Below are 26912 nucleotides of genomic sequence, written 5' to 3'. Positions count from 1 at the left end.
CTTAGGTGTCTCGCCCTGGGTTGGGGAAGGGGTTTGTGGTTGGGCCGTGTAATCCCACTTCCTTGGCTTGAATTGGTGAAACGACAATGAGGATGCACCAATGCAGCAGCACAAGGACATGCTTCACGATTCACCAAGCAAAGAAAATTTTAAATTACTATAACTAGCAAGATGTCTATGTGTTGCACGTAACATCAAAATGCATTTATATGAGTAGTTTATCTTGTAAGAGAAAAAGATAAACGAGGGAAGGCTTTATTTGCAAATGTGAAGAGGGGTGTGGGTATCTTTTTGCAAAATTGTCATAGTTTTTCTTCCTATCCGTCGGATATAAATCAGACGGCCTATATTGCAGGATGGCAGACACACCATCATCACCAACTCTGTTTTTTTATAAGAGTAGAGTAAATATAATGTAAAAAGGCCTTATAATTATATTAAGTATTTTTGTTGTATTTTGTGTTTGATGTTCTCAGTAAAAGAGTGCATACATATTTTTGCTAACTAAGATTGCCTTTTTTTTCACCACCACGACGACGCAAACACACGAGCACATTCAGTAGAACAATAATCTTCATGCATCAAACCGGTGTGGATGGGCTCAAACAACTTCCCTTCACCACTAGCTACAAACGACGTAATGTCCAACACATCGAATTACACATATAAAAGTACCGAACCATTTTATCGACCCTCTATACCAGTAAGAGTTAACCTATTCACAGAATTCTGAATATTGTTTCTGAGCTGCTCCAGTTCAGTGCTCCATCCTGCAAAGTATGCAGGCCGGTCGGGAGCTGGCAGTGTAGTGCTCCCATTCTCTAGCGCCAACACAACTGATGACATGTGTGGCCTGTCTTTTGGGTTTTCTTGGACACACAAGAGGGCTACATGAATGCAAAGCAACACCTCATCTGGTAAGCATGTGTCCATGATAGATGGGTCGGCCAACTCCTCTGCCTTCCCGTCCTTCCACATATTCCATGACTGGAACAAACAAAAACATCATCTCTTTTGTGTTACATGACTATTTTCTTTCAAAAATATCGGGCAATTTTGTAGATAGTTGGGAACTTGAAAACATGCTGTACGTACGTAAGCTATGAGGCTAGGAAAGCCCATGGGACTGCTGGAGCTTCTCTTCATACCAGTTACAATCTCCAATAGCAACATGCCAAAACTATAGATGTCGGACTTGGTAGAGATGACGCCTTGCATTGCATACTCAGGAGCCATGTAGCCGCTGCTTGATTATTTGACTTGCAAGGGTTATTTGAAATGGGGTTTGGATATAATTGCAGATCAATTGGAGCTATTGGTTCAAACAGTTACTCACTATGTTCCGACGACACGTTGGGTGTTTGCATTTTCCTGGTTATCACCGAAGATCCTCGCCATACCAAAATCCGCTATCTTGGGCTTCATCTGTGCATCTAGCAAAACATTTCCGGCTTTGAGATCTTTGTGAATTATGGTCGGCCTTGAATCTTGGTGGAGATAAAGAAGCCCCCTGGCGACACATTTGATTATATTTAAACGTGTTCCCCAATCCAGCAGCAATTTCCTTGAATCATCTTTAGACAAAAGCAAATGTTAGAAAACAAAATTTTGACATGTTTTAAAAACTGGTGTGTTGCTAGAATATACCGAAAAGGGTGGCATCTAAGCTTCTATTAGGCAAATACTCATAAATCAACAACTTTTCATCTCCCTCGTCACAACATCCAAGAAGTCGAACCAAATTTCTGTGTTGAAGTTTGGCAATAAGTATTACTTCATTTCTGAATTCATTTGTTCCTTGTTGAGAATCCTTATTTAGCCGTTTGACAGCAATTTCCTGATCGCCTAGTGTTCCCTGTATGATTTTAAGGGAATATGTAGATCTGAATTTGTCATGTGAATATATCAGTTAGAATAAAAACAATGTAGTGCTGAATAATTACCTTGTAAACTTTGCCAAAGCCTCCCCGTCCAATCATACATGTTTCCGAGAAATTATGTGTTGCTAGGGCAATCTCCTCAAATCTTACAAATGGGAATTCAAGATCACTTGAGCCATCCAATAGCGCCTTCTTGTGCTTTCCCTGGGTCCTGTTCTTGCCTTCTTCAAACAAAATGGCATGATCATTTCTTCTCCAGTAAATATAACATAGTACTATGCAATTAGCCCCCCGAACTTGTCCCTTAGTTGAACACTCAAGTCATCACTCGTAGAACCCAACCAGCGCAGGATCAAGAGAAATAATGTGGTTCAGCCATGTCTTATCTATTGATGAATTGCCACCACCACATTGCCAGCATGGATTTGCATCTTCATGGGATTTATAAAGCTTTCGTGGTATGGGGGTACAATAGATACAGAAACTTGAATGTTTCGGGAATGTAAGGAATGTAGACTAAACGCACCTTTGGATTTCAACCATGCAAGGGAAATGCACATGAGTATCAGGACACTACTTCCTAAAACTGGCAGTACAATCTTCACTGCAGTGCTCCTTCTTGTCCTTTTAGCTGTGCAGCGCACATAAAAATAAAGTATTATGCATAGCCAAGGTCGTCCCCGAGTTGTGCTGTGTCTTGTCAATCTAAAACAAAAAGAGAGTTAGTGTAGACAAGTATATATAAGGTAATAAAGTGGTACCAGCTACTGCATCCAAGCCTGCAAGCCGCAGATAGAGTGTGTCGCTCACGGGGTCTGCGTGTAACTTCCCGGTGTCAACCAACTCACCGACCCACAACAAACACCTTGGCATACCTCCGCTGGCCATGCCACTGCTCAGGTTGGCATAGGCGTACGCCACGCATGAGCAGTTGCGGCGGCATGCCGCCGCACATTCCTCCAACAACGTGTCTCCGACAAACACGAACTTGTCCGGTGGTTTCATGCCCGGCAAGGCCAAGAAACCATCGCCGCAACGCAGTGCCTCTTTCCGTCGACACCCCTTTGAGAACTTGCCCTTGTTCCACTCCTCTGTGCTCGTCGGCTCAAAACCATCGAGGCACTTGCACGTCGGGACGGGCAACACCGTCTCGTCACAGTAGCCGTAGCGGTTGCATCCGTGGTGTGGCCACTGCCCAAAGACTACCCACGCAGAGGAGCTGTTGTTCCAGCCCTGGAACTGGAGCGCGCCGGAGTAGGCCAGCACAAGCCTGGTGCGCCAGCTAACGTCCGAGACGCTAAATATTGCGTAGGTTTCCTTGTCATTATTGACGACACTGAGATATATCATGATGGCGCTGGTGTTGGTCCTCAAGTATTGGTACTCATTCTTGACCTGGTACCCCGTCCATGGGGCGGTGCGGTATACCGGGCGTGACCCGTTCCAGAGGAACATCTGGATGATGGTGGCTGGGTCGCAGCCGTAGGAGAAGCTCCCTGGTGAGGGGTCTCCGGAGCCTTTCCAGGATACCAGGCGTCCACCCGCACGTGTCCTGTACCTGATCCGCATCTTCATGCCAGGTAGGAACGTGTCGGTTGGGTGGTCGAAGCTCTGCCAAACCGTGGTGCCGTTGGATGACCGGATGATGAGGTTACCGGTCTTCAGAAGAACTGCCTCTGATGAATTGTAGATCGAGGCAGCGGCCACGCCAGTCGTCCAAACAACACGACTGCCATCACCATCAGAGAGAACAAGATTGGAGGTGTTGGTGAGGGAGAGCATGGGCGTGGAGGAGGTAGTGTTCCTGACCGGGGTTTCCCGGTTGGCGACCCACAGCACGGTGAGCTCGGAGATGCCGTTGTACCAGATGCCAAGGTACAGGTTGGACGGCGTTGAGCCAGAAGAGGGGAAGAAGCCAAATGCGAAGTCACCGCCATCCGAGACGATGGTGGTGCCAGGGGAGAGCGGGTTGCTGGAGACAAGCCGGTCGTCGGACGCACACAGCGGCAGGAACAGAATGATCAGCACGGCGATGGAGCAGTTGAGAGCTGACCAATCCATTCGACGATGCTGCCAGAAGAATTGCAGTACAGGCACGAAATGTGATTCTGGTGGTCTTACATGACTCCTTGGCCAGACAAGCAACATTACGATTATAGTAGGCTAGTTTCAGAGTTGACATTCTGGCTGTCTACGTCGGTCCGCCTTCATTCTGTGCGTTTAGGATATAATTCATCACGATTGGCCTGACGTAAATGCAGATATTAAAAATCAAAGGATAATGTGTGTCCATTCTACTACCATTACGTGTACTTTGAACTGGGAAATAACCAGTCTCAACTGCCATTACGTGTACTTTGAACTGGGAAATAACCAGTCTCAACCGCCATTACGTGTACTTTGAACTGGGAAATAGCCAGTCAGGGAGCACCATCACTTCTAGTTGCTGTGTATTTCCTATTTTTCCTCCCCCTCCCCGCGTGCCCCCCGCGTCGCCCTCCCCGAGCGAGGCGACCAGGGCGGTTCCCCACTCCTCCCCCTCCCCGCGAGTCGCCGCCCCCCTTCCCCCTCGCCGCTGCCGCCGGCGGGCGCGGCCGGGCGTTGCCCGCGCGGTGCCCCGCAGTCCGGCGGTGGCGGCCCTCCTTCTTCCGCCGTCGCTGGACCCCGGCTCGGGCGAGCAGTCCTGGCGGCGGAGCCCTTCGGCCGGCGGCGTTCCGGCACGGATCTGGACGGCGGCGGTGCGGAGGCGTTGCCCCTTGGCGGCGGTGACGGCCCATGGCTTGCGGCGGCCGGCGGCGCCCGGCTGGCCCAGATCTAGGCCCTACGAGCCTGATCTGGGTCAGGGCGGGCCTGCTGGGTGGCCGCAGTGGGTTGTTCTCCGGTGGTTCCGGCGAGCTCCTCGCGACAGGGACGGCGGCTGTTGTGCCGTGACTGCTGAAGCACGGCGGCGGAGCTTCGCGGGCACGCGCTGGGCCCGGCCGAACATTTGGTCTGGTGTGCCTCTGCTGCTATGCCCGGTCTGCTACCGCCTAAGCCGGTGGAGGTTGTTCCCTCCCTCGTGGCTGCGGTGCTGCTGGTCCTTGTCTACGGGTGTCTCGTTTGGATCCGGCCGGCCTCGCTTCGTTGGCCGTGGTGAGACGATGGCGGTGTCCTCGTGACTGTGTTGGCGCATGTTGGTGGGCGGCGGGTGTGGTGGAGCCGAAGGTTGGTCCTGGATGGTGGGCGCGAGAGGTCGGGAGAAATCCATGTCGGGTCTTGCCGGCACCAACGCGGTGACGCCTGCGGGCGCCGCCATCCTTCTTGAAGGGCGTCGGGTGACCCTCTCCTCCCTCTACATCAGGCATCAACATCAAATTTTTAAAAGGTGGTGGTCTACTACCTCCGTTCCAAATTATATAATGTTTTGGACATTTCAATATAGACTACATACGGACTGAAATGAGTGAACAAACACACCAAAACACATCTATATACATACGATTCACAAAAAGTTAGAACATCTTATAATTCAGAACGGAGGGAGTACATCACTAAATGTGTGAGGACATGCCTAGTTTTGTTGGAACTCCTGTCAGTAATGTCAGGCTGGTGAAGGAGTTTATCACAAAAAAATAGGCTGGTGAAGGAGTACTGGTAGTAATAATATAGTTCAAAAAACAAGGTCGCTTGGGCAGTTGTAGTGCTTATAGATTAAAATAAAAAATACCACACTACCAACAATTGTAGATTTCTCTTTAGAAATCAAAATGGCTTTCTACAGATTCCGATATACTGGACATACAGAGTGTTCTCGAGTTCTGTAATCCACGCAGGTAGAATCCTGGTGCGCCTCATAGCTTAATTGCGTGAAAAGAGTTTGTAAAATTAACAGTTACAGTCTTACAGATGGGTTTATGTTTTTTTTATAACTGTGCATACCTTGAGCATGCCATATCATAGTTGGAAGCATACATTGGTTTGGCTGGTTTCATACCATTTCAGGATTTCCCCCAATAGGCATGTCCATTTATCAAAATTTAACTGGCCTACTCAATGTGGTCTTGTTCATCCTAAAACTGAACGAGTATACTACCTTCAAGTAAGGCGCGAGGTGGAAGAAATCGCCGACGACGAACTCGATCAAATGCTCCACGCCATAGATTCTGGCATTGTGCCTCACCAGATCCACCTTCCAGGGATCGATCTCCACCGTGACCACGTAGCAGCCCCTGCACGAGAACGAAACGCCAGTGTTAGCGGGGGAAAGCAGTGTCCTGGAAACGAGAAGGGGTCGGCCAGCGGCGCGTGCCTGGCGGCAAACTGGATGGAATTGCCACCGACCCTGGCGAACGTGTCGACAACGAGACCGACAGGCACTGAGAAGGTGTACTGCACGGTGGCGATGGCCTCCAGAGTGGCAGAGTACCAGCCCTCGGCGTCCATCACAAGTTCGTGAAAAAAGAAAAACTTCATGCACACTGACACTCGGCCATCCTCTATTATGAACATATTTCATGGGCACGAACAAGAATCATTCAGTAGAACAAAAACTTCATGGATCAAACCCGTGTAGATGGGATCAAACAACTTCCCTCCACCACTAGGCTACAAACAACGACCACTGGTGGACAAGCCTTTCTTTACACCATGTCCAACACATAAAAGTAATGAACTATTTCATCGACCCTCTATACCAGTAAGAGTTAAAGTATTCACGGAATTCTGAATATTATTTGTGAGTTGGTCCAATTCATTGCTCTGTCCCACGAAGTATGCAGGCCGACTGGGAGTTGGGAGTGTAGTGCTTCCATTCTCTAGGGTGAACACAACCGATGACATGTGTGGTCTGTCTTTTGGGTTTTCTTGGACACACAAGAGTGCTACATGAATGCAAAGCAACACCTCATCTAGTAGGCATGTATCTACAATAGATGAGTCAGCCAATTCCTCTGCCTTCCCATCTTTCCACATATTCCACGACTGAAACAAACAAAAACATCTCGGGTTAAAAAACTATTTTCCTTATTGAGAACTTCGGCGAAAGCATGTATATACTCACGTAGATTATGAGGCTTGGAAAGCCCATGGCGTGACTAGTGGAGCTTCTCTTCATACCAGTTACAATCTCCAGTAGTAACACGCCAAAACTATAGATGTCAGATTTGGTAGAGATGATGCCTTGCATTGCATACTCAGGGGCCATGTAGCCGCTGCTTGATTATTGGCATGCAATAGTTGCACAAATGGGAATTGAACATAATCATGGGGTAATATGAGCTATTGGTTCAAACAGTTACTTACAATGTTCCGACGACGTGTTGGGTGTTCGCATTTTCCTGGTTATCACTGAAGATCCTTGCCATACCAAAATCTGCTATTTTAGGTTTCATCTCTGCATCTAGCAAAACGTTCCCAGCTTTGAGATCTCGGTGAATTATGGTCATTCTTGAATCTTCATGAAGATAAAGAAGACCCTTTGCGACACCTTTAATTATGGTTAACCGTGTCCCCCAATCCAGCAAATGTTTTCTTGAATCATCTTAAGACAAAAGCAAATGTAAGAAAAAATATGTTGAGTTGTTCCATGAATACCTGGTGTGGTGCTAGAACATACCGAAAAGGGTGGCATCTAAACTTTTATTAGGCAAATACTCATAGATCAGTAGTTTTTCATCTCCCTTGTCACAACATCCAAGAAGTCGAACCAAGTTTTTGTGTTGCAATTTGGCAATAAGGATGACTTCATTCCTGAATTCATTTGTTCCTTGTTGAGAATCCCTACTTAGCCTTTTGACAGCAATCTCTTGACCACATAGTGTTCCCTGTATAATATTAAGCAATAAAAAAGATTTGAGTTTTTCATATGAATATATCAATTAGGTTACTGATTTTGGACTGAATAAGAGGAAACTAGTGCTGAATAACCACCTTATAAACTTTCCCAAAGCCTCCATGCCCAATCATACATGTTTCAGAGAAATTGTGTGTTGCTAGGGCAATTTCCTCAAATCTTACTAATGGAAATTCAAGATCACTCGAACCATCCGATGGCAACTTCCTGTGTGCCTTGTTTCTCTTCTTGCCTGCTCACCATACAGTTGCATAATAATTCTTGTCCAACCATCATAACAACAGCTAAGAAGAGCTCTATTTGACCCTAACTATTGGTTTTTAAAAAGGTAGAGCGGTCTCTACCTTATAAGTACTATATTTCAAACTGAATGGCCAATTTACATCAAATGACATACTTGATGTGGCGGCAACTCAGACATATAAAATGTAATTGACATATTAGAAAAATCAACCCATTCTCACTAGCTTTCTCCACCCCTTCTGACTTCTCCCTTAGTTTTGAACACTTATGTCCGCACTACTAGACCGCAACGAGTATACCTACAGCGGTGATTGGCAGCGGGAGCACAACCCTGATGATCCATGGGGCTCACCCTGGGTGGAGGATGTATAGAGACAATGTGGTTCCGTCATATCTTATTTACCGACAAATTGCCACAACTACATTACCAGACACTGTGATTAAACTACATAAGGATAAGGGGCTATTTCGCCTGGATTTGCATCTTCATGGGTTTCAGAGGATTCCATAGAATGAGGGTACAGTACGCAAACAACAATATTTCGGAAAGGTCAAATCAGTATATCTCCAAGCAATGTAAACTAAACGCACCTTCAAATTTCAACCATGCAATGGAAATGCACACGAGTATCAGAACAATACTTCCTACAACCGGCAACACAACTTTCATGGTGTTGCTCCTTGTCCTTTTACCTATGGGCGAACAGAATAACATAAAAACAAAGTATCATATATAGTGGAGCACATCCACGAGACAAAAAAGAGTTATTATAGATATAAAGGAGAGATTTGGTACCAATTGCTGCGTCCAAGCCTGCAAGTCACAGATAGAGCGTATCGCTGTCGGTGCTTGTGCCTAGCTTCCCGGTGTCAACTAATTCCCTAACCCACACCAAGCACCTTGTCATGTTTCCGTTGGCAATGCTTCTGCTCAGGTTGGTGTAAGCGTAGGCCATGCAGGAGCAGTTGCGGCCGCATGCCGTCGCACACTCCTTCGACGATGTGTTTCCAACGACCACGAACCTATCCAGTGGCTTCATGCCCGGCAAGGCGAAGAAACCATCACCGCAACGCAGCGCCTCTTTCCGTCGACACCCCTTTGAGAACTCACTGTTGTTCCACTCCTCCGTGCTCGTTGGCTCAAAACCATCGAGGCACTTGCACGTCGGGACGGGCAACACAGTCTCATCGCAGTAGCCATGCGTGCCGCAGTAGCCATGCGTGCCGCAGTAGCCATAGTGATTGCATTTGTGGCGTGGCCACTGCCCAAAGACTACCCAAGTCGAAGAGCTACTATTCCAGCTTTGGAACTGGAGCTTGCCAGAGTAGGTCAGCACGAACCTGGTGTGCCAGGCACCATCCGAGACGCTAAACATTGTGTAGCTCTCCTCGTCGTTGGTGACAAAGGCCAGGGATATGATGATGGCGCTGGTGTTGGTTATCAGGAACTCGCCCTCGCTCTTCACCTGGTACCCCGTCCATGGGGTGCTGCAGTACACCGGGCGCGACCCGTCCCAGAGGAACATCTGGATGGACGTGGCCGGATCACAGCCGTAGGAGAAGCTCCCAGGAGAGGGGTCTCTGGCGTCTTTCCAGGACACCAGGCGCTCACCGGCGCGTGTCCTGTACCTGATCCGCATCTTCATGCCAGGTAGGAACGTGTCGGTCGGGTGGTCAAAGCTCTGCCACACCCTGCTGCCATTAGGTGACTGGATGACGAGGTTACCAGTATTCAGAAGCACCGCCACTGGTGAAGACGAGCTTGAGGAAGCCACGTCAGTTGTCCAGACAACATGACTGTCAGCACCATCAGAGAGAACAAGATTGGAGGTGCTGGTGAGGGAGAGCGTCGACGCGGAGGAAGTGCTGTTCGTGACCGGGGTTTCCCGGTTGGCGACCCATACCATGGTGAGCTCGGGGATGCCGTTGTACCAGATGCTGAGGTACAGGTTGGACGGCATCGAGCCGGATGAGGAGAAGAAGCCCAAGGCAAAGTCACCGCCATCCGAGACAATGGTTGTGCCGGGGGAGAGCGGCTTGCCGGGGACAAGCCGGTCATCAGATGCACCCAACGGCAGGAACAGAATGATCAGTACGCAAGCGGAACAGCTGAGAGATGACCAATCCATTCGACGATGCTGCCAGAAGAATTGCAGTCCAGCCTCGGTATGTGATTCTGGGAATGTACTCGTACAAGCAACAATAATGCAAAGACTTCGCAAATATAGTAGGCTAGTTCTGAAGTTGACATTTCAGCTGTCTACTTCCATCTTCATTGCTGCCCTGGCCAGAAGCGTTAAACAATTGCTGTTTACTTTGAACTTTCTCTTCTTCATCTTGTCACAGGTTGGGAAAGAGCAAGTCAATGGCATGAAACTTCGAGGTGGAAATACCGTACCTTAAAAATCATATCCTCCAGGGAGTGGATGTCACATCCAGCTCCTCGGCTGGAGAGGCTCAACAAGAGGACTTCTGAGATTTCAGTTTGCGCCGAGGCAATACGATCCGACAGGAAACAACACTGCGCCGAGACAACACGATCAGACAGGAAACAACATGCTACCAATATGGGTTCCTTGGCTGACAACAAAATGGTGTGAAATATCCAGACATAAACAGGTTTCTTCATGTATTACGGGCCACATTTAATTAGTCAGCAGAGATGTTCCCACTGGTGCCTCTTCTTCCATTTGTACTATATTTCCTGTTCCTATTCCTATCCCTTTGTTCCCATTTTTATGTATCTACATTTAAGAAAATTCATACATCCCCAGGTGGTAACTATCCAACTAAAGATTTTGATTCCAGTTGGCACAGCTATGATCATGTCATAGCCACACATTATGAAACTTCTCCCGTCATTGCTGATTCAATGAGAGGACTTTTGAGATTTCAGTAGACATTTCCCATACCTGACTCCAGGGATGCGAATGGGAACCAAGAGATTTTCCAAACTGGATTTGGGGGTTAAACAATTAGAGTCGATCTTATGGAACCCAATTCGAGAAGCCTAAACTAAATCCTTGTTATTAGAATAATGATCTCTTGGCTATGACCAACTCATATATTTATTGAAATGGTCGAAATTCAGTTGATATGTACATGGATGTCACATCTGCAAGACTAATTCCTCCTGCACCAACTTAGGACTTAGGAGGAAAAAACATAAGTAGCTTAGGAAGAACTTCGCCTCACTGGGTCCTTGTTCTCAACTTCGATAATGAACTGGATCATCGTGCCACGTCTCCAAAGTAAGCAGTGATTCCTTTGAATCTGTGCTGTACGTAGCTCTCTTCACTCTATAGAAAACTTGAATATTAAGGTCTCGTCCTAGGATGATAGCTGTAAAATGCTCGGAGTCATGAAAAATGCGACCAAAAGGAGAGGAGAACAGTATCATACCTCAAAATCCAGGGGAGGAGAAGACAACCACGAAAGTTCCTCTACTTGGCTTATGTCCACATTCCGTGGCAAGAACATGATGATATTAGGAGCTATTTTCTGAGCAGCTTGAAATATTGCATGCCTGCGTGCAAAACCATATATCAATAATACAATTGTTTTACTGTATCAGAGTTAATTTTGTTCATTCTCACCCGCAAAAAAAAAATTGTTCATTCTGATTTTATCTGAATGTAACAATAGGGGCTGTTTGGATGAGGGGTATGTTTCTTCAAGAGCTCTGGTATTTAGTTTGGATCAACTAAATATGAAAACTATCTACAGAAATATCCCTCATCCAACACCCCTAAGTACCACAAATGTACAAGAGTAATAATTCACCAGTCCAGTTTCACTTGGAATGTGCAAAGCTTCCATGACTAACAGCTACAAGGCTACAATTGTAGGCCAACGACTACAAAGCACTCCATCAGTATGCTCGCTTCAAAGAAGCATAAACTGTTTCAAACCTGTCTGTGTTTTTTATTCTAATTCATCATCTGGTGTAAGGACAATTTGGAAGATGGTGAGCAGCATACCCATCCTTTGGCTTCAGCATATCGAGGGTGTACACTGGTGTTTGATTATATGATGGCCCTCCCCATGGTGGTGAAAGGAACACCAAATCTGCCTGGTAAAGTAGTAGCAATCAGCAAACCATTCATTAAATGGCTACTCAACAATATGAAAATTATAACTGTCACTCAATCTCACTAGTTCATCTCGGATGATGTAGTTATCCCTCATGATGTTTTATGCCAATCTCATCATACTAAAGAGGAAGTACCATTTTGAAAATAGACTTCAAGAAAACAATTGACAAATTTAATACGGGGTACCTTGAGCAGTGTTGCTTGCTACAGGCGTTCAATTAAAATGGTTTGACAGGATAATGGGCATAACAAAGGGCCGGGTCAATATTGCACTGTATGGTGAACAATAGGTGTTACTATGCTGTCCAAGGCCTGAGACAGGAAGACCCTTTATATATGATACTTTTTGATTCATTTGCAGATGGACTGACAACAATGTAGGATAAAGATAAAAGCAATAATCTGTTCAAAACTTCAAATAAATAACCGAATAAGCAGATAGTCCTAAATGAGGCACTTAACTAAATATTCTGGATGTACTATTCGGTTATTAGCCAATGGTGTTGACATGACAAGGAATCTAAAGTTTATCTTGTACTGTTTTCAGAATATATCTGGCCTCAACATCAAACTAAAATAAACAGTTAAGTGATTTACATCACAAAATGGGTAGGACGTGCCTAGTTTTATCGAAACTCCTGTCAGCAATGTCAGGCTGGTGAAGGAGTACAGGTAGTAATAATAAAGTTCAGAAAACAAGGGGACTTGGGCAGTTGAAGTGTTTATAGATGAAATTAAATTAACAAGTAACTCACTACCAACAATTGTAGATTTAGGGGGAAAAATGGCTTTCTACAGATTCCGATATTGAGATCCCTGAATTTTTGTTCCACATAGTTATCGACTTCTCATGTAATTCATGCAGGTAGAATCCTGGTGTGACTCATGGCTTAATTGCGCAAAGAGAATTGATAACATCAGAAGTTACAGATAGGTTTGTGAATCTTTTTATTAACTGAGCATGCCATATCATAGTTGGAAGCATACACTGGTTTGGCTGGTTTCATATCATTTCTGGATTTCCCCCAACAGACAAGATCAAGGTATGTCCATTGATAAAATATTCACTGAACTACTAAATGTGGTCTTGTTCATCGTAAAACTGAACAAGCATACCTTCAAGTAAGGCGCGAGGTGGAAGAAATCGCCGACAACGAACTCGATCATGTCCTCCACGCCGTAGATCCTGGCGTTGTGCCTCGCCAGCTCCACCTTCCGGGGATCCATCTCCACCGCGACCACGTAGCAGCCCCTGCACGAGTACAAGATGCCGGCGACGTCTCATGTTAATAGTGCGGGAGCAGAGCAGGCGAGCGACCCGGAAACGGAAAGGGGCGGCGGGCACGCGCCTGGCGGCGAACTGGATGGAGTTGCCGCCGACCCCGGCGAAGGCGTCGAGGACGAGGCCTGCGGGCGCAGCTCGGGCGGCCTGCGCGGCGGCGATGGCCTCCGGGGTGGCGGAGTACCAGCCCTCGGCGTCCATCCGCACGCCGCGGTCGTACAGGGAGAAGAGGCTGTGGCGGTGGGCCCAGTACTTGCCCGCGACGGCCTCCGCGGCGGCATCAGCGGCGTGCTCCTCCTCCTCCTCCGGGCGCTTCGACTCCTGCGGCGTCTCGGCCTCGTGGGGCGGCGGCGACGAGGGGGCTGGAGGTCGGGCCGCGCATTGCCGCCTGTCGGAGGTCGGGAGCGGCGGCGGCGAGGACGGGGAGACTGCGGCGAGGCCCCGGCGGCAGCGGCGGCGGCGGGTGGTTTTTCGGATGGTGGCGACCAGGCGGAGGAAGCGATGGGGCCCGTTCGGTAGGGCCCTCACGGCGTTGGCTCGCCGGCGAGCTACCTTCGGCGTGGCACTCGCTTTTGCCATCTCTCCGTTGGGCTTCTCGCGTGCTTGGCAGGTTAAGGGCATCTCCAGCCGTTGACCCTCCAGGGGCGTTTAAAAGCGCCGCCCGAGATGAGCCGGCGCAAAAAATGATCCTGGGGTGAGTCGGTCCCCAGCCGTCGGCTTCGAGGGCCGCCTCAGGCGCGTATTAAAAAAAAGAACCGTTCGGTGAAGTTATGGTAAAAATTAGTTAAATTTCGGTCAAACATGTCAAATTTCGGCGAAATTCGGCCAAACATTACATTAACCTAATAAAAAAAAGAAAGGGGCTAAAGTCGTCGCCATCGTCGTCGTTAGCCTTCTCCTCCTTGACGCGGGCGCCCCTGCTGGACCCCTGCCCGGCGTCGCCATGGCGGACTGGCGGCGGCGCGTCGTCGTCGTCGTCGCTGTCGCATAAGACGACGACCCCGCCTTTCTCGCGGCCGCGTCGGCGCTCCTCGAAGCGGCGTAGGATGGCGCACTGGCGCTCCTTCTCCTTCTCCTTCTCCCGGCGCGCCTTCTCCATCGCAATAGAGTCCTGGCGCGCTCATTCTAGGGCCGCGTCGTCGCCGTCGAACTCCGCCTTTACCGGCGCCAGTCCCAGCTCCGTCTTCACCAGCGCCAGCCCCGGCTCCGTCTTCACTGGCGGCAGCCCCGGCTCCGTCTTTGGCTTGACGAAGCGCGGAGGAGCCGACGAGGAGGAGGCGCGCCGACCGCCCTTATTGATGATGATGCCGGCGCTGTGAGTAGGGGTGGGCATATAAACCGAACAACCGAACCGATTTAACCTGAACCGAAGCCGAAGTGACCGAAACCGAATTGTTGGATACTATGCTCGGTTAGCAATTCTGAGAAACCGAATTTTGTTCGGTGAAATCGGTCTACACAGTCTGTCAACCGAATTGACCGAAGCACCGAGGCCTACCACTAACTGTCTGGCGCGTCTCCATAAATTAGCTCCCATTTATACGCTTTGTGCTACTAGCCAACGAACATCAATTATCCTTGCAAAAAAATCAAATGAATTGATGGCGCGTTAATGTGATTTAGTGGCGAACAGTGCCATAGGCTGGCCGGCTGGCCCGAGATTCCCTCCATGCTTCTCGTCACGTGTACTGGACGCCCGCCTGCCTTTCTTTTTTTATTGAACCTAGCCTAGGTGTTGTTTGTTGTTGCGTGTTGTCTCGCTCACAGCCTGTTTTTTTTTTCTTTGAGCATAACACGTGTTGTTATCTAGCCCACACAAACCATATCTCTTAGCCCAGCCGAGAAAATGAGTACAGCAGCCATCCCATCCGGCTAGCCCAACCCGCCAGCTGTCTGTTCGGTACAAAACCGAGTACCGAACCGATCGATGAGGGAACCGAAGCCTCGGTTTCGTTTATTGCTAGAGACCGATCGGTCCACGTTTTCAAGGAACCGAGAAAATTGAAACACTGAAGTACCGAACCGTTCGGTTCGGGGGAACCGAACGCCCAGGCCTAGCTGCGAGTGCGCCGGTCGAGTGGCGTCTCCGCCGCGGGCTTGGCCTTGACGCCGAGCAGGGCCAGAGTGTCGGAGGAGTGCGATGAGGATCGGGAGAAGGGAGAGGAGGAGGAGGACCCGAACCTCCTTGGCGCCCATGGCCCGGCGCGTCGGTGCTGCGCCGGGGCGGCCACCCTCGCCGGGGGGTACGCCAATGGCGGGTCGTTGCTGCCCTCGAGGTACGTGAGCACGCCCTCGAGTGTGCGGCCGGGGACGCCCCACCAAAGGTGGCGCCCCTCGCTGTTCTGCCAGCCGCCGACCACCAGCGCGCCGTTGGTGGACGTCAAGCGCTGCTGCTGGCGGCGCTCGAAATACGCCGCCCATGCCGCGTGGTTGTCGACAGCGTACTGGGGGAGGGAGAGTTGGGCGTCGGTGAGGGACACGCGCACGATCTCGACTTCCTCGGCGAAGTACTTCGGCTTCGCCACGGCGTCGGGCAACGGGGGAATGGGCACTCCCCCGGCGCTGAGTCTCCACCCCGTCGGCCCGGCACGCATGTCCGGCGGCGCCGGAATGTTCGCCTGGAACAGAAGCCAGGACTCCTGTTCGCGGAGCGAACGACGGCCGAAGCCGTTGGCCGCCGCCTCGTCTCCGGGGAAGCGTTCTGCCATGGCGACGGCGGGGCTGGGCGGGCTCGGGAGAGGTAGAGGGAGGGGCTGGGCGGCGGCGCTCGGGAGAGGTAGGGAGAGGGAGGGGCTGGACGGCGGCAAGGGGCGGGGCTGGTGTGGGCACAGGCGAGTGGAGGCCACCGGCTTTTATAGCCGCGTCGCGCCCGTGTGTATGCGTGCGAGGGAAGGGAGGCGTCGGCGTGCCGTCCCGTGACGCGCCGCCCGTGAGGAATCAATGGCAAGGCTGACCGGCGGCAGCCTTGCCATTGATTCTTCGCGGGAACCGAGGCCGTTGGGGGAAGACGAGGCGCCGAGTCGCTGACGCAGCTGGCCCGCGTCTTTTTCACGCCAAAACAGCTCGCCCTGGCGGCCCCCAGCGCGCCGGGTTCGGCCTGGGTCCGCCGACGCTGTTTTCGACCCAAACCGGCGAAAATCGGGCTCCTGGAGACGCGACTGAACCGTTTTTTCGGCGCCGGCGCAAAAAAATCGCCTGAGAAGGCCTTCTTGGAGGCGCGGCTGAAGATGCCCTAAAAGGGCCTTCCTGGAAGTGCGGCTAGAGATGCCTAAGATCCTTCTTCCGACGGAACTCCTTCAGCTATTTCGCACGAACGGGATGCAGTAAACACACGACGAAATACAGACGGACTTCCCACACTGTTAAGTACTGCTGCTTCTGCGTTTCTTCAGTTTTTATTTACACTATTATCGACAGCATCACTGTTAATTACTGTTCTACTTATAAAAAGTTACAGGGTAACATTGCGCTTTTCAACTGCAACCTTATCGACAGCATCACTGTGAACTACTTACTCCGTTACAGAATATCAGAAGTTCTAGGTTTAACCTTAAGTAAACATCTTTTAACTTTGATCGAGAATTTATAGAAAAATGTATTAACATCTACCACATCAACCATATAGTACATGTTTTTGACGTTGATATATTTTTCTAAAATCTTTGTCAAGCTGAAAGACGTTTTGAACAAACTGATTAGTGAACACACACAAACAAGTTAATGTTACAATTGACAGTAGCATGAGCTCAAATGAGAGTGCAACTGACAACATTACAGCACGGTCCCACACGAGTTCCACAAATGCGGCGAAAATCGAGAAATACAAGTTTTTTCACATCTTACAACTTCGACACACAACTGAAACTTTTTCTTTTTTTTCCCTGAAATGGAAACCAAGATGCATCTGATGCAATATATGGCTGAGTTCTTGGTTTACATGGCGACCGATATGGAATTGGTGCGGCAATCGGCTCCAGAGATCAACAACGGTGTTTTCGCTTTTCTTTTTCTAAGTTTCTACAGAAGATACACAGAGCTTCTTAGTTCGCAAGATAATAATGCTCATCACTGGAAACAAGATGGCCACAAACCACAAACTTCAGTGAAAGGTGAGAAACAGAGGGAGTGAACTCACTATACATGTAGACAGGGCTGTTGCTCCCCAAGAGAAGCAGGAATGCAATGCGAGCGCTGGGAAATTTGGCCACTGCAGGTATGAGATCTAGAGGTACTTGGACAGCCAAGGAAGATCTGGGGACTCCTTGAGTGCAAAGGTCACATCGTCGCTGCCAAACAACAAAATGAAAGGATTAGTATATGAGAAAAGAGGTTTAACCAGACAATAATACTAGCTTCCAACTGTCCTGTGGATCTAGGGTTTTGGTTCAGATGGGTAAAAGGGGAAAAGCCTCCTTATCCTTGTTCGATGCAAATTGGGTATCAAATTTTATCTGTGAATCAAAATTTTAACTAATCCCAGAACTATCAGAACCTGCTTCATTTCTTCGTATATCTGGCCGGTGGCCATAGCTTATGCATTGGGCTCTTGGCCCATCCGCGTAGCAAACTCATACTTATTAAAAATTAAATAGCTGCTGAGGAAGGATGTTGGTCTTCAGACTGTTCTGTAATGCCTGTTTGGAAGGGCAATGTAGTTTTTGCAAGCTAACCTTGGGTAGTTGAGCTGCAGCTTCTGCAACTTATGTTTGGTGCCTTCCTCGCAGAGAACGATCTTGCTCTCACCAAGCTTGCAACTGTAAGAGAAACTTAGAACAATTTGTTTCTAGACAACACTAAACTAGAACAGCATTTTGCATAGATAATAGAGAATTGAGCATTGGGGGCTAAGGGTTTTGCCTTTTTCAAATTGTAGATGAACCATAGGTAGGAAAATAATGAGAATGATGGAATGTATGCAGATAACATAGCTACGGTTAGGTAGTCTAATCCTACCATAGGATCATGGAAACATAATAAAAAAAATATGGCAACATTGATTCCTACCTATGCAACCTAAAAAGTATGTGATGAAAGCATTGTTTACTAAGTAGTTTCCATGTAACAAATTCTGTGCAAGTAACCTTTTTGTGTGGTGGAAATGAGTCCTACAACAAGCTAGGATCAGACAAGAGATGTAATCATTTCCCCAAAGAATTTGCAGCTGATTAAATTAAATGCGGTAATTGCCCAGCAGTAAGACCGACTAGACCGGCTTGTACTTCTTTACTAAAAAAACAGCAAAATCAAGATTGCCATTATAAATTACTAACCATGATTGTCTTTCTTCAATACCTACATAAAGGGCCAAACAAAGCAAGGTAGAAAAACTGAAGTGCTTGAACGAAACAGAGCACCAGTGTGATTTTGTAGTGTTCACATGACCTTTAGCACTTTTCTTTTGCATTGTACAATCAACCTATCATATATCTTTCGCTTACACGGAATTTGGTGGCATATATTAGTAAAAGGAAACAAGAGTAGTTAGGTTGGGGGAAACACAAACATGCACTATACCCACCAGTGTGTGCCTACAACAACGATATCCCTGAAGTTCAAAGGAAATGGCATTTACAATCATGGCATGACTTCTCATGGAACAAGAAAATGACAACGGGACTACATTTGTAACAGTGCACCTAAGCAAAGGTAACAGCAGCACTATCCACGTCATACATGATGGCACGTGCACATGAACTCAAGGTAACCGTATGTAAAAGCAACTTTAGCACAGTTTCATGCAATGTGAATACCAAATACAGATTAAATCAGAATCACTTACCAGATTTTCAGGAGAGTGTCGTATCCGGGCAATAGTTCTCTGTTGACGTGGCACCAAGAGAAAACAGTCGCTGCCAGCTACAGGATAAAAAGATATTCCATGAGAATTCTTCTGGAATTCTTCAAATGCACATATAGCGTAGGCACTCTTTCTAGTTTCCCGGTGGGAATAACTTCCATAAGAGCAAGATTGTTTTAATTCAGTACCAAATGGACAGTAATGCCTAATACAGTGAAGGAATGCTCACACAATGAAACTTCTGTAGCAAGCATGAGACAAAAAAATTAAAGCCTCTAATTCAGATGGAAACTCAACCAAAGAAGAGATTGGAGAGAACTATTGGTTATATGGAGGAATAGTTTAATGAGAGAATGAATGACTACGGAGTAATTACTCGCATGGTTTTTTGTTGCAGACCAATATACTGATCCAGAAAATAATCAGAACTTGGAAGTCATCAAAACAACACAAATTTACTGCATTCATGAAAGATAGAGCTAAGGCAAGCCAGTATCCTCATTTGAATACAGGTATAAATCAATTAGAATATTGGAAACCACATAATGGTAACAGTTCCAACTTAAGGTTGTGGCAGCTAGCAGACACGAATTCGGGGATAACTTAGTTAGTGGTAAGCAAGCTGAGTTGCCTAAAATAGGTCCACAAGGTACTCCGAATAATTTTTTATGCAGCAAATTAGGTTGGCTAAATTCATCAGAAAATTCGACCTAAGGAAAAGAGTGGATCAAAGAAAAGCAGTTATAACTGCAAATTTTCTGCATGACTGCAATGCTAAAGACAAACACACGAATTAAAAAAAGTTGTGCTCACCTTATCAAACAATACTTCACCTAGGCCACTTCTGTATAATTCGTGGACCATAGCAGCCAGTATAACTTTTCCAAATTTTGGGCAATTCTTCATTACCTGTAGTGTAAGTGAGGAGAAGTTGGTAATGTAAGGTTGGACGCGGCTAGTATTACTATTTGATCTGATTACATAAGTCAAGTACATGTGGTTACCGTAACTGAGCAAACTGTATACTACATAGCAAAGCTAACACAAAGTATGAGTTCAGATAAGAAGCAACCATTATCTCCACTTACTTGAATATGTGGTGCCTGAAAGACTTCTTGAATAGCGTCTTCTATGTCACCCATGCAAACAAAACCATTTCCTACAAGTATTGGACAAATGTTCAGTGGGCTATATATAGTTAAGAGCTTAGCATAAACCCCAAGTACCCTTGAATGAATAGGTTATTTACAATTGTAGTACAAATGTGGAGGGTTACCTGTATTTGCAGAAGAGGGAGTCTGTTCAACCTGTTGAAATTGTTTAACACGGTAGTCTGCAAACTCTGCTGCGCGTCTACAAATTTCTAAGGCCCGCCTAGCATCACCGGACATAGCAGCTACCTGCGGGAAAAAGTAATCTACTCAGATGAATGAACATGTATGTTAACAGAACACTTGCATGGTTTGACCTCATTTCACAGAACAGAAAAGCTAATTAGCTGGGAGATATGGATAAACAATTGTTTATTTTAATTCAATCTTTTTGCTCCAAAAAATCAACATCTTTCCTTGTGCTATGGAATGATGAAACTCAATGGTACAAGCAAATGTCATGCTGAATGCAGTAGCAATTGACAACTAATACTCAATGGCACCACACCGCACTGCTGAAACTCTGTTTATTCCACTGGCTCCCAGCTGTGTTGAACAGATTATGAGATGTTTCGTATCAAACTACTCAAGAAGGGAAGAGTGCAAAAATGATCAAAGCATGATTCACTCCACTGGTTCATGGGACTCTGTCTTACTTAAGTATTTATTATGAAACAACATGGAGGGTCTCCACGCAAGTAGGAGAAATTAACCTTTAAGTCAAGGACCTGGTGTTTAAATAGTTTCTGACCAAAACTCAGATTAGATGACAGAAGAACAATCATGGACAAGAAGATACAAGTATATAACAGTAAATGTGTACACATGATACTGTGATCCAAAGTTCCAAACCTTTCTAGAAGCAAACTCAATAGCTTGATCTTCAAAGGCATTGATACCCTTAAGACGGCTTGTTATGATTTCCTGCAGTTGCCGATAATTATAGGGGCCAAAACACAGCCGTTGAATACCCATCCTACTTGAGATACGAGGCAACAGTTTTTCTGGAAGATCCATTGTATTTGCTATACCTGCATTCAGTAACAACACACCAAAGAATAAATAATAGGCTAGAGATCAAAATCACAAACCAAGAAAGAGTTATAGGTACCTATAATAACTAGGTTTGAATTTGGCTTGGTGGGCCAATCAAGAATGTTATACAGCACCTGATAGAAAGATTAATCCAAATGTCAATGAACATGAATATATATCATACAGCAATCAGAAGACTAAATGATGGCAATGTTGGGCATTTTCTCAAAAATAAACTAAAAATTTGTACAGATATTTAATTACATTCAGTTAGATTAATTACCGACTGATTTCTTGTCAAAAGGAGATCAAGCTCGTCGATGAGCAAAACAATTGGCTGGTTTGCTTGCTTTCCAATTTTCTTGCCATCTGAAAAGTGCTCTGTTAAATAATGAAGAGCTTTTTTCCATCCCACCCTATGGCCACTCAATTGTTCATATATAACCTGCATATTCAATGAAGTGGACCTGTTATAAGTCTATGTTGACTGATAAGGGAATGCATATGCTATGCTTGAGTATGAATTTGCCATTTCTTAACCAACTTAGAAGTTTGTATTGTATACCTTGTAGATGTTCTCTGGAGAAGCTAATTTGAGACCATTGATTTCTATAAAACAATAGGGCCTCAGAGCTCCAGAATCAAATTCAGATCTCAACTTCCTCATGACTGCAAGTACACTCATAGTCTGCCAGTCAACAAAGCAGGTGCAGAAAATGCAGTTTAGCATTCAGCCACAGTAGAAGAAATCAATCCACCATGACGGCCATGAAATAAGGTAGGTTACCTTGCCAGTACCAGGCACACCATGAATGTAAAGGCAGCGTCCTAGACAATGGTCATTGCAAATTGCATCCTTCACAAATGTAGAGATCTCCTCCATTTCTCTGGCACAAGACTTCTACTCAGTAACAGTTTGCATAAGAAGCTGATGAAACATGCAACAAACATGAATAGACATACTTATCCCTGCAAGGCAATGACTTGGGAAGAGTAGCCAATAACAGGGTCGCCTTCGCCTTCTCCAGAGCAGTCTTTTGATGACACCGAACATGCTCAGGTATTTTTCGGATCCCAATCTTTTGCAGGCCATATATCCTCCCTTTCCATGAATTCTACAAACAAACAGGCATTTCAGTAAAGCGATGCAAAACTGTAGAGGGAAAGGGAGGAAGAGTTAGTACAGCAGCCAAAATTTTCTCATTAGATTGGTTCTTTCTGGCTGAGCAACGTGCAGCCGGTTCATCCTCCTCATCGTATTCTGAATCTTCATCGGTATCACTGTTATAATCATTAGCAGCATTGTAAGGCTCGTCACTGGGATCTTCTTTTGTCTACATAATAGAGCAAGGACAAGATTATTCACTATACCACAATGATGATCCAGATTTCTATGAAGAGAGCTTCACAGCTTTGAAGTTTCAGAAGATGTACCTCAGGTTCATCATCAATATCTGCCAGACGCTTAAAATTATGCCAATGTACATCATACTCGTATTCACAATAAAATACATCATCTCCGTCATTAGTGGCATCCCTATACTCTTTGGGGCTCATGACAAAACAATGTCTAACGATACTTTCCATCTGTAAAAGCCACAAGAAGAAAGCAAGTACAATCAATAAACATGGAAAATTTTGAGGAACCAAACATAGACAGGGAAAACACTAATCACCTCAATGTCTCCAAGAGCATTAGTACGATAGAGCTCTCTCCGCAAATTATGTGGCTGCCTTCCTGCTGCGGTCTCTTCAGGGATAGTGTACCACCTCACCTTTGCCCAGAATGCTCCATCTGGTTCCCTCCTTAAACTGTTACACGTTATTGCTATTTAGTAAATATCATTCTAACAAGAAGCATGTCTGAAAGCATATTCCCGCCTTCTTCTACCATCCCAAAACATCATTGTAGATTGAACTATTGTTTTGACGGAAGGAGGGGTCAGACCCATAACAAAACAATGTCTTACACCTAACTCGAATAAAAACTCCACAGCTAAAGTTAAGTCTATGCACCATCGCCTAGCACTTGGAAGGGATGTTCTACAGTTCCTATTCTCAGCAAATATACCAGTCAGACACACTATTCCACATCCATTTATCAGAAAACACATCAGTAGCCATCAGCCCATCACTACAGCAAACTGCCAACACGGTTCCAATTTCGCAAACTTTTCCAAATGTGACCAATTATAGCTAATTATCACGTGAATAAGGAAACCAATTCACAAAAGTTTCGCAACACAAACCTAAAAAAAAATTGGAGCGCCACTAACCTCTCAATGCGTGCAGCCCATAAATCGCTGTCGAGAAGCTTCTCCTTGGCAGTCCTCTTGATCTTCTTCCCGACAGGCGGCTTGGGCCTGTCGATCACCTTCCCTGCACGCTCTGCCTCGCAGTAGGGGCACGCCCAGTCCCCCTCCGGCACGCGGCGCAGCGGCGGGCGCACGCAGCGCAGGTGGAAGCCACCGAGGCAGGCGTCGCACTCCACCATGACCCCGCCGCCGGCGCGGAAGCAGACGCGGCAGTCCTCCGGCTCCTCGGGGTCCTCGGCGTCCGACTCGGCGCCCTCCAGCCGCTTGACGTACACGTCGTCCCCGGCAGCGAACTCCCCGCCGTCGTACACCACCTTGCGGTAGAAGGCCCGCTTCGCCGGCGCCCGCCGCTGCCGCTTGGGCTTGGGCTCGGCCCGGGCCGGGGTCTTGGGCGACGGCGACGGCGCGGCCCGCTTCCGCTTGAGGGTGGGCGCGGGCGCGGGCTTGGCGGGCGTCTCGAAGAGGGCGGCCTCGGAGAGGTCCTTGGTGGGGGTGTCGAGGAGGCGGCGCGACCTGCGGACGGCGGAGGGCGTCGCCGGAGACGCGGGCGGCGCGTAGGGCACGGGCTTGGACTTCCGCCGGGGCGTGGGCGTGGGCGCCGGCTTGGACGGGGTGGAGAAGTCCATCTGGGCGGCGGCGGCGGCGGCGGCCTTGGACGGGGAGGGTCCGGGCTTGGATTTGGATTTGGATTTGGTGGGGGTGGCGGAGAGATCCATTTCGCCGGAGGGGACGGGAGGGGAGGGGAGGCAACGGTAACACTGGCTATTTGTAGATTTGAAACAGAGGGGAGGGGGTTAGGGTTTGGCGGTGTTGGGGGGAATGAGATCGGCCTGATCGGGGTCTCTGTCTGTCAGAGGAGCCGCGGTGGTGAAGGGACCCGTGTACAGCAGAAACATTCGGTTCGGTCGATCACGAGTCGTGGGGGCGGAGGAGGGGCGCCGCCGTGCCTGGAACCTGGATCCTGGGAGGCAGCGAGGCTCTCGCGCTCGCGCTCGCGCAGACGGTCGGTCGGCAGCCGGTGAGAGGGCGAGGAAAGAGATGGCGAAGGTGCCAGGCGCCGGCGGCCGTCGGGGTGCGGGAGAAGATGCGGTGGGGGCAGCTGCGTTGCGTAGAGTTTTTTTTTAATGTTTCTTTATCACAAATTCCGAAAATATATGCCCTAATAATTTGGAAGAAAAATCAAAACTATGACCTTGTCGGCCTCGGCCGAAGAGCCCGTCTTCGGTCACGCTTAGGACGGGAGGGAGAGGAAGGGAGGCGGGACAACGGTAACACTGTATGTATTTCTCTACTCCTAATGTATTTCTCTACCCCGTCGGCCTCACTTCACTGTTCCTCACGCCAGCGTAGGCGTTCGCGCACCGTCAAAGACGCTCTTTCCAACCGTACCTGGACTCTTGACATCCACGGGGCCCTTGGACCGGCCGCCCTAGTTGAACATGTCGATGTATGGCGGCTTCTTCAGCACGTGACTCTTTCGGACCAGCCACACTCCCTTCTATGGCGTTGGACGAGCTCCGGCAATTATACCGCGGCTTCCTGTTAGAATGCCCTCTTTCTGGGCAGCACTACCTCATCCTTCTGGAGGATCATCTGGAAGAGCTGGGGCCCCCTAACCGTCAAGTTCTTTCTTTGGCTTGCAGTCCAATACCGATGTTGGACCGCCGACCCGCTTGCTCGCCATGGCCTCCCTCACAACCAGGTCTGCGTTATGTGCGATCAGGAGCCGGAAACTCTTGATCATCTCCTGGTCGGTTGTGTCTTCGCTCGTGTGATTTGGCATGAGGTGTTGTCTTGGTGCTGCATCACCACTCAACCCCCTGATGGCACCGTTGGCTTCTTTGACTGGCTCTTATCGGCGCGGGAATCCTCTCCCGTGGCCTTGCGCAAAGGCCTGGCCTCACTGGCTATTCTCACAGCATGGTTCATATGGAAGCACCGGAATGCTGCCATTTTTTGATGGCCTGCAGCCCTTCTCGACGCACTTACTAGTCACCATCCAGGATGAAGCGCGCTTGTGGTAGTTGCCGGCGCGAAGGGATTGTACTTGGGGCTGGGCACCCCCACTTCTCCTACCCTCCTTGTACTCCTCTACGCCTTAGTGTCTACGTAGTCGGGTACAATCCTTGTAACTCTCACTCTCTATCAATGAAAAGAGTTGCTGATTGCTTGACAAATTATAGTCATGTAGAGTGTACCACGGCTATGTGGATGCATCTAGGACTACCATGTGTCGCGGATCTTTTGCCTCTCAACTATAACTCTATCAATTTGGAATAAAACTCCTTTTTCATCGAAAAAAAAGATCTGACTGAACAACGTTAACTTTTTGATCGCCGGCACTCTCCAGCAACCGAAAATCAGCTGAAAGATGGAAGTGTGCACACAAAGTGCAATGACTCTATTTCGCAAAAAAAGAAGGTGCAACGACTCTTTGGTACTCTTGTTTTTAAAAAAGAACCAACAGTTGCTGGCTTATATATTGATAGATAGGTAGCAATATATACATGGCTCATTTGCACGAGGCAATGAAAGAGAAGGAAGAAAGGAGAAAGAAGAAGAAGAAAAAAACCCAGATAAACCCTATATTATAGTTACAATTTCACAAAGGATCCCCGAACGGCTGCTGCATGCATGTGCTCTAACAATGTGCCATGCCATGTCCACCCGCCAAAAAAAAAACACAATGTGCCATGTCTAGATCGATCTAAGGATAGAAAGGTTTATGTTGTCTATATTGGAGATTTTCTTTCCCAGAAAAGGCGGTTGTTTTTTTCCAACCATAGATCCCCCATAGTCAAGATCATCAGCGATATGATTCTTCTTGAGATAGCTATAGTCGGTGTCGCCGAGACGATCGCATCCCACTGTCCAACATCGATATCAAAACATATGTGTAGGTGTCTCCAAGTTTCTGGTGCATAAGAGCACCGACAGCCGGGCACCCCAAATCCGTCTTAAACGCCCAGACAGTCGGCTTGGTCATTAATCGGTGAAAAAAATCAACCCACCTGGGCGCCTCAAACTGGCATTAAACGCGCGGGATGTCTAGCGTCTCTCATATCCAGTCCAAATGTAGGACAAATATGGAGCGGCCCGGGCATGTCTGGCACGTCAGCTTGGCCGACCCCGGCCCCACTCCGCCCCTACAAAATTGCTAATCAAAAAACCCTAGCGCAATTCACTCTACTCTCGCTCCGTCTCTTCTTCTCCCACTACTCCGATTTCTCCAATTCTGATCCATTCTGACGACTCGAGCGACCATGTCGAGCGCCGGCATCCGCT

At 47.8% G+C, this 26912-nt stretch overlaps 3 protein-coding genes, 1 non-coding gene and 1 pseudogene across 12 annotated transcripts; all 5 read right to left on the bottom strand.

Moving 5' to 3' along the window:
- Nucleotides 1-562: 562 nt before the first annotated feature.
- On the bottom strand, nt 563-4355 carry LOC125522113 (G-type lectin S-receptor-like serine/threonine-protein kinase At1g11300). Of its 3 annotated transcripts, none has more exons than XM_087536192.1 (7): nt 2642-4355; nt 2351-2511; nt 1944-2078; nt 1648-1855; nt 1337-1574; nt 1096-1243; nt 563-987 (listed from the first exon to the last, which is right to left on the bottom strand). In XM_087536192.1, the coding sequence occupies exons 1-7, from the start codon at nt 4026-4028 to the stop codon at nt 685-687; spliced, it is 2580 nt and encodes an 859-aa protein (XP_087392318.1). In that variant the 5' UTR covers nt 4029-4355; the 3' UTR covers nt 563-684. The 3 variants fall into 3 exon arrangements, with proteins under 3 accessions (XP_087392318.1, XP_048543143.2, XP_048543144.2); XM_048687186.2 differs by having other exon boundaries at nt 1944-2104; nt 2407-2511; XM_048687187.2 differs by having other exon boundaries at nt 1944-2101; nt 2407-2511.
- On the bottom strand, nt 2448-13981 carry LOC125522115 (uncharacterized). 6 transcript variants are annotated; one of them, XM_087536194.1, is made up of 6 exons: nt 13397-13978; nt 13164-13299; nt 11934-12025; nt 11356-11479; nt 5953-6088; nt 2448-2585 (listed from the first exon to the last, which is right to left on the bottom strand). In XM_087536194.1, exons 1-6 carry the CDS (start codon nt 13948-13950, stop codon nt 2581-2583), a joined length of 1047 nt encoding a protein of 348 aa, XP_087392320.1. In that variant the 5' UTR covers nt 13951-13978; the 3' UTR covers nt 2448-2580. The 6 variants fall into 6 exon arrangements, with proteins under 6 accessions (XP_087392320.1, XP_048543146.1, XP_087392321.1 ...); XM_048687189.2 differs by lacking the exon at nt 2448-2585 and adding an exon at nt 4493-5211 and having other exon boundaries at nt 13397-13981; XM_087536195.1 differs by lacking the exons at nt 2448-2585; nt 5953-6088 and adding exons at nt 9975-10231; nt 10352-10474.
- LOC125522114 (putative G-type lectin S-receptor-like serine/threonine-protein kinase At1g61610) lies at nt 6357-10082 on the bottom strand (annotated as a pseudogene). The gene is made up of 7 exons (XR_015611301.1): nt 8750-10082; nt 8545-8646; nt 7788-7942; nt 7474-7681; nt 7161-7398; nt 6919-7069; nt 6357-6839 (listed from the first exon to the last, which is right to left on the bottom strand). The product of XR_015611301.1 is annotated as a putative G-type lectin S-receptor-like serine/threonine-protein kinase At1g61610 (transcript).
- A 3028-nt stretch (nt 13982-17009) lies between the features above and the next one.
- On the bottom strand, nt 17010-24664 carry LOC125519925 (origin of replication complex subunit 1). Its single transcript, XM_048684699.2, has 17 exons — nt 23589-24664; nt 22989-23124; nt 22747-22899; nt 22497-22646; nt 22276-22427; nt 22100-22199; nt 21878-22000; nt 21596-21757; nt 21389-21446; nt 21130-21308; nt 20403-20526; nt 20215-20285; nt 19940-20035; nt 19109-19185; nt 18000-18083; nt 17465-17615; nt 17010-17346 (listed from the first exon to the last, which is right to left on the bottom strand). Exons 1-16 carry the CDS (start codon nt 24341-24343, stop codon nt 17552-17554), a joined length of 2484 nt encoding a protein of 827 aa, XP_048540656.1. The 5' UTR covers nt 24344-24664; the 3' UTR covers nt 17010-17346; nt 17465-17551.
- Nucleotides 22762-22839, bottom strand: LOC125526170 (small nucleolar RNA snoR28). The gene has a single exon (XR_007291590.1). It is a non-coding gene; the product is annotated as a small nucleolar RNA snoR28 (small nucleolar RNA).
- Nucleotides 24665-26912: the final 2248 nt, after the last annotated feature.

The sequence above is a fragment of the Triticum urartu genome, chromosome 7A (assembly GCF_056163025.1).
Source record: "Triticum urartu cultivar PI428250 chromosome 7A, HENAU_Tu73, whole genome shotgun sequence".
Lineage (NCBI taxonomy): Eukaryota > Viridiplantae > Streptophyta > Magnoliopsida > Poales > Poaceae > Triticum > Triticum urartu.
This window is presented reverse-complemented; position numbering and strand designations above follow the sequence as displayed.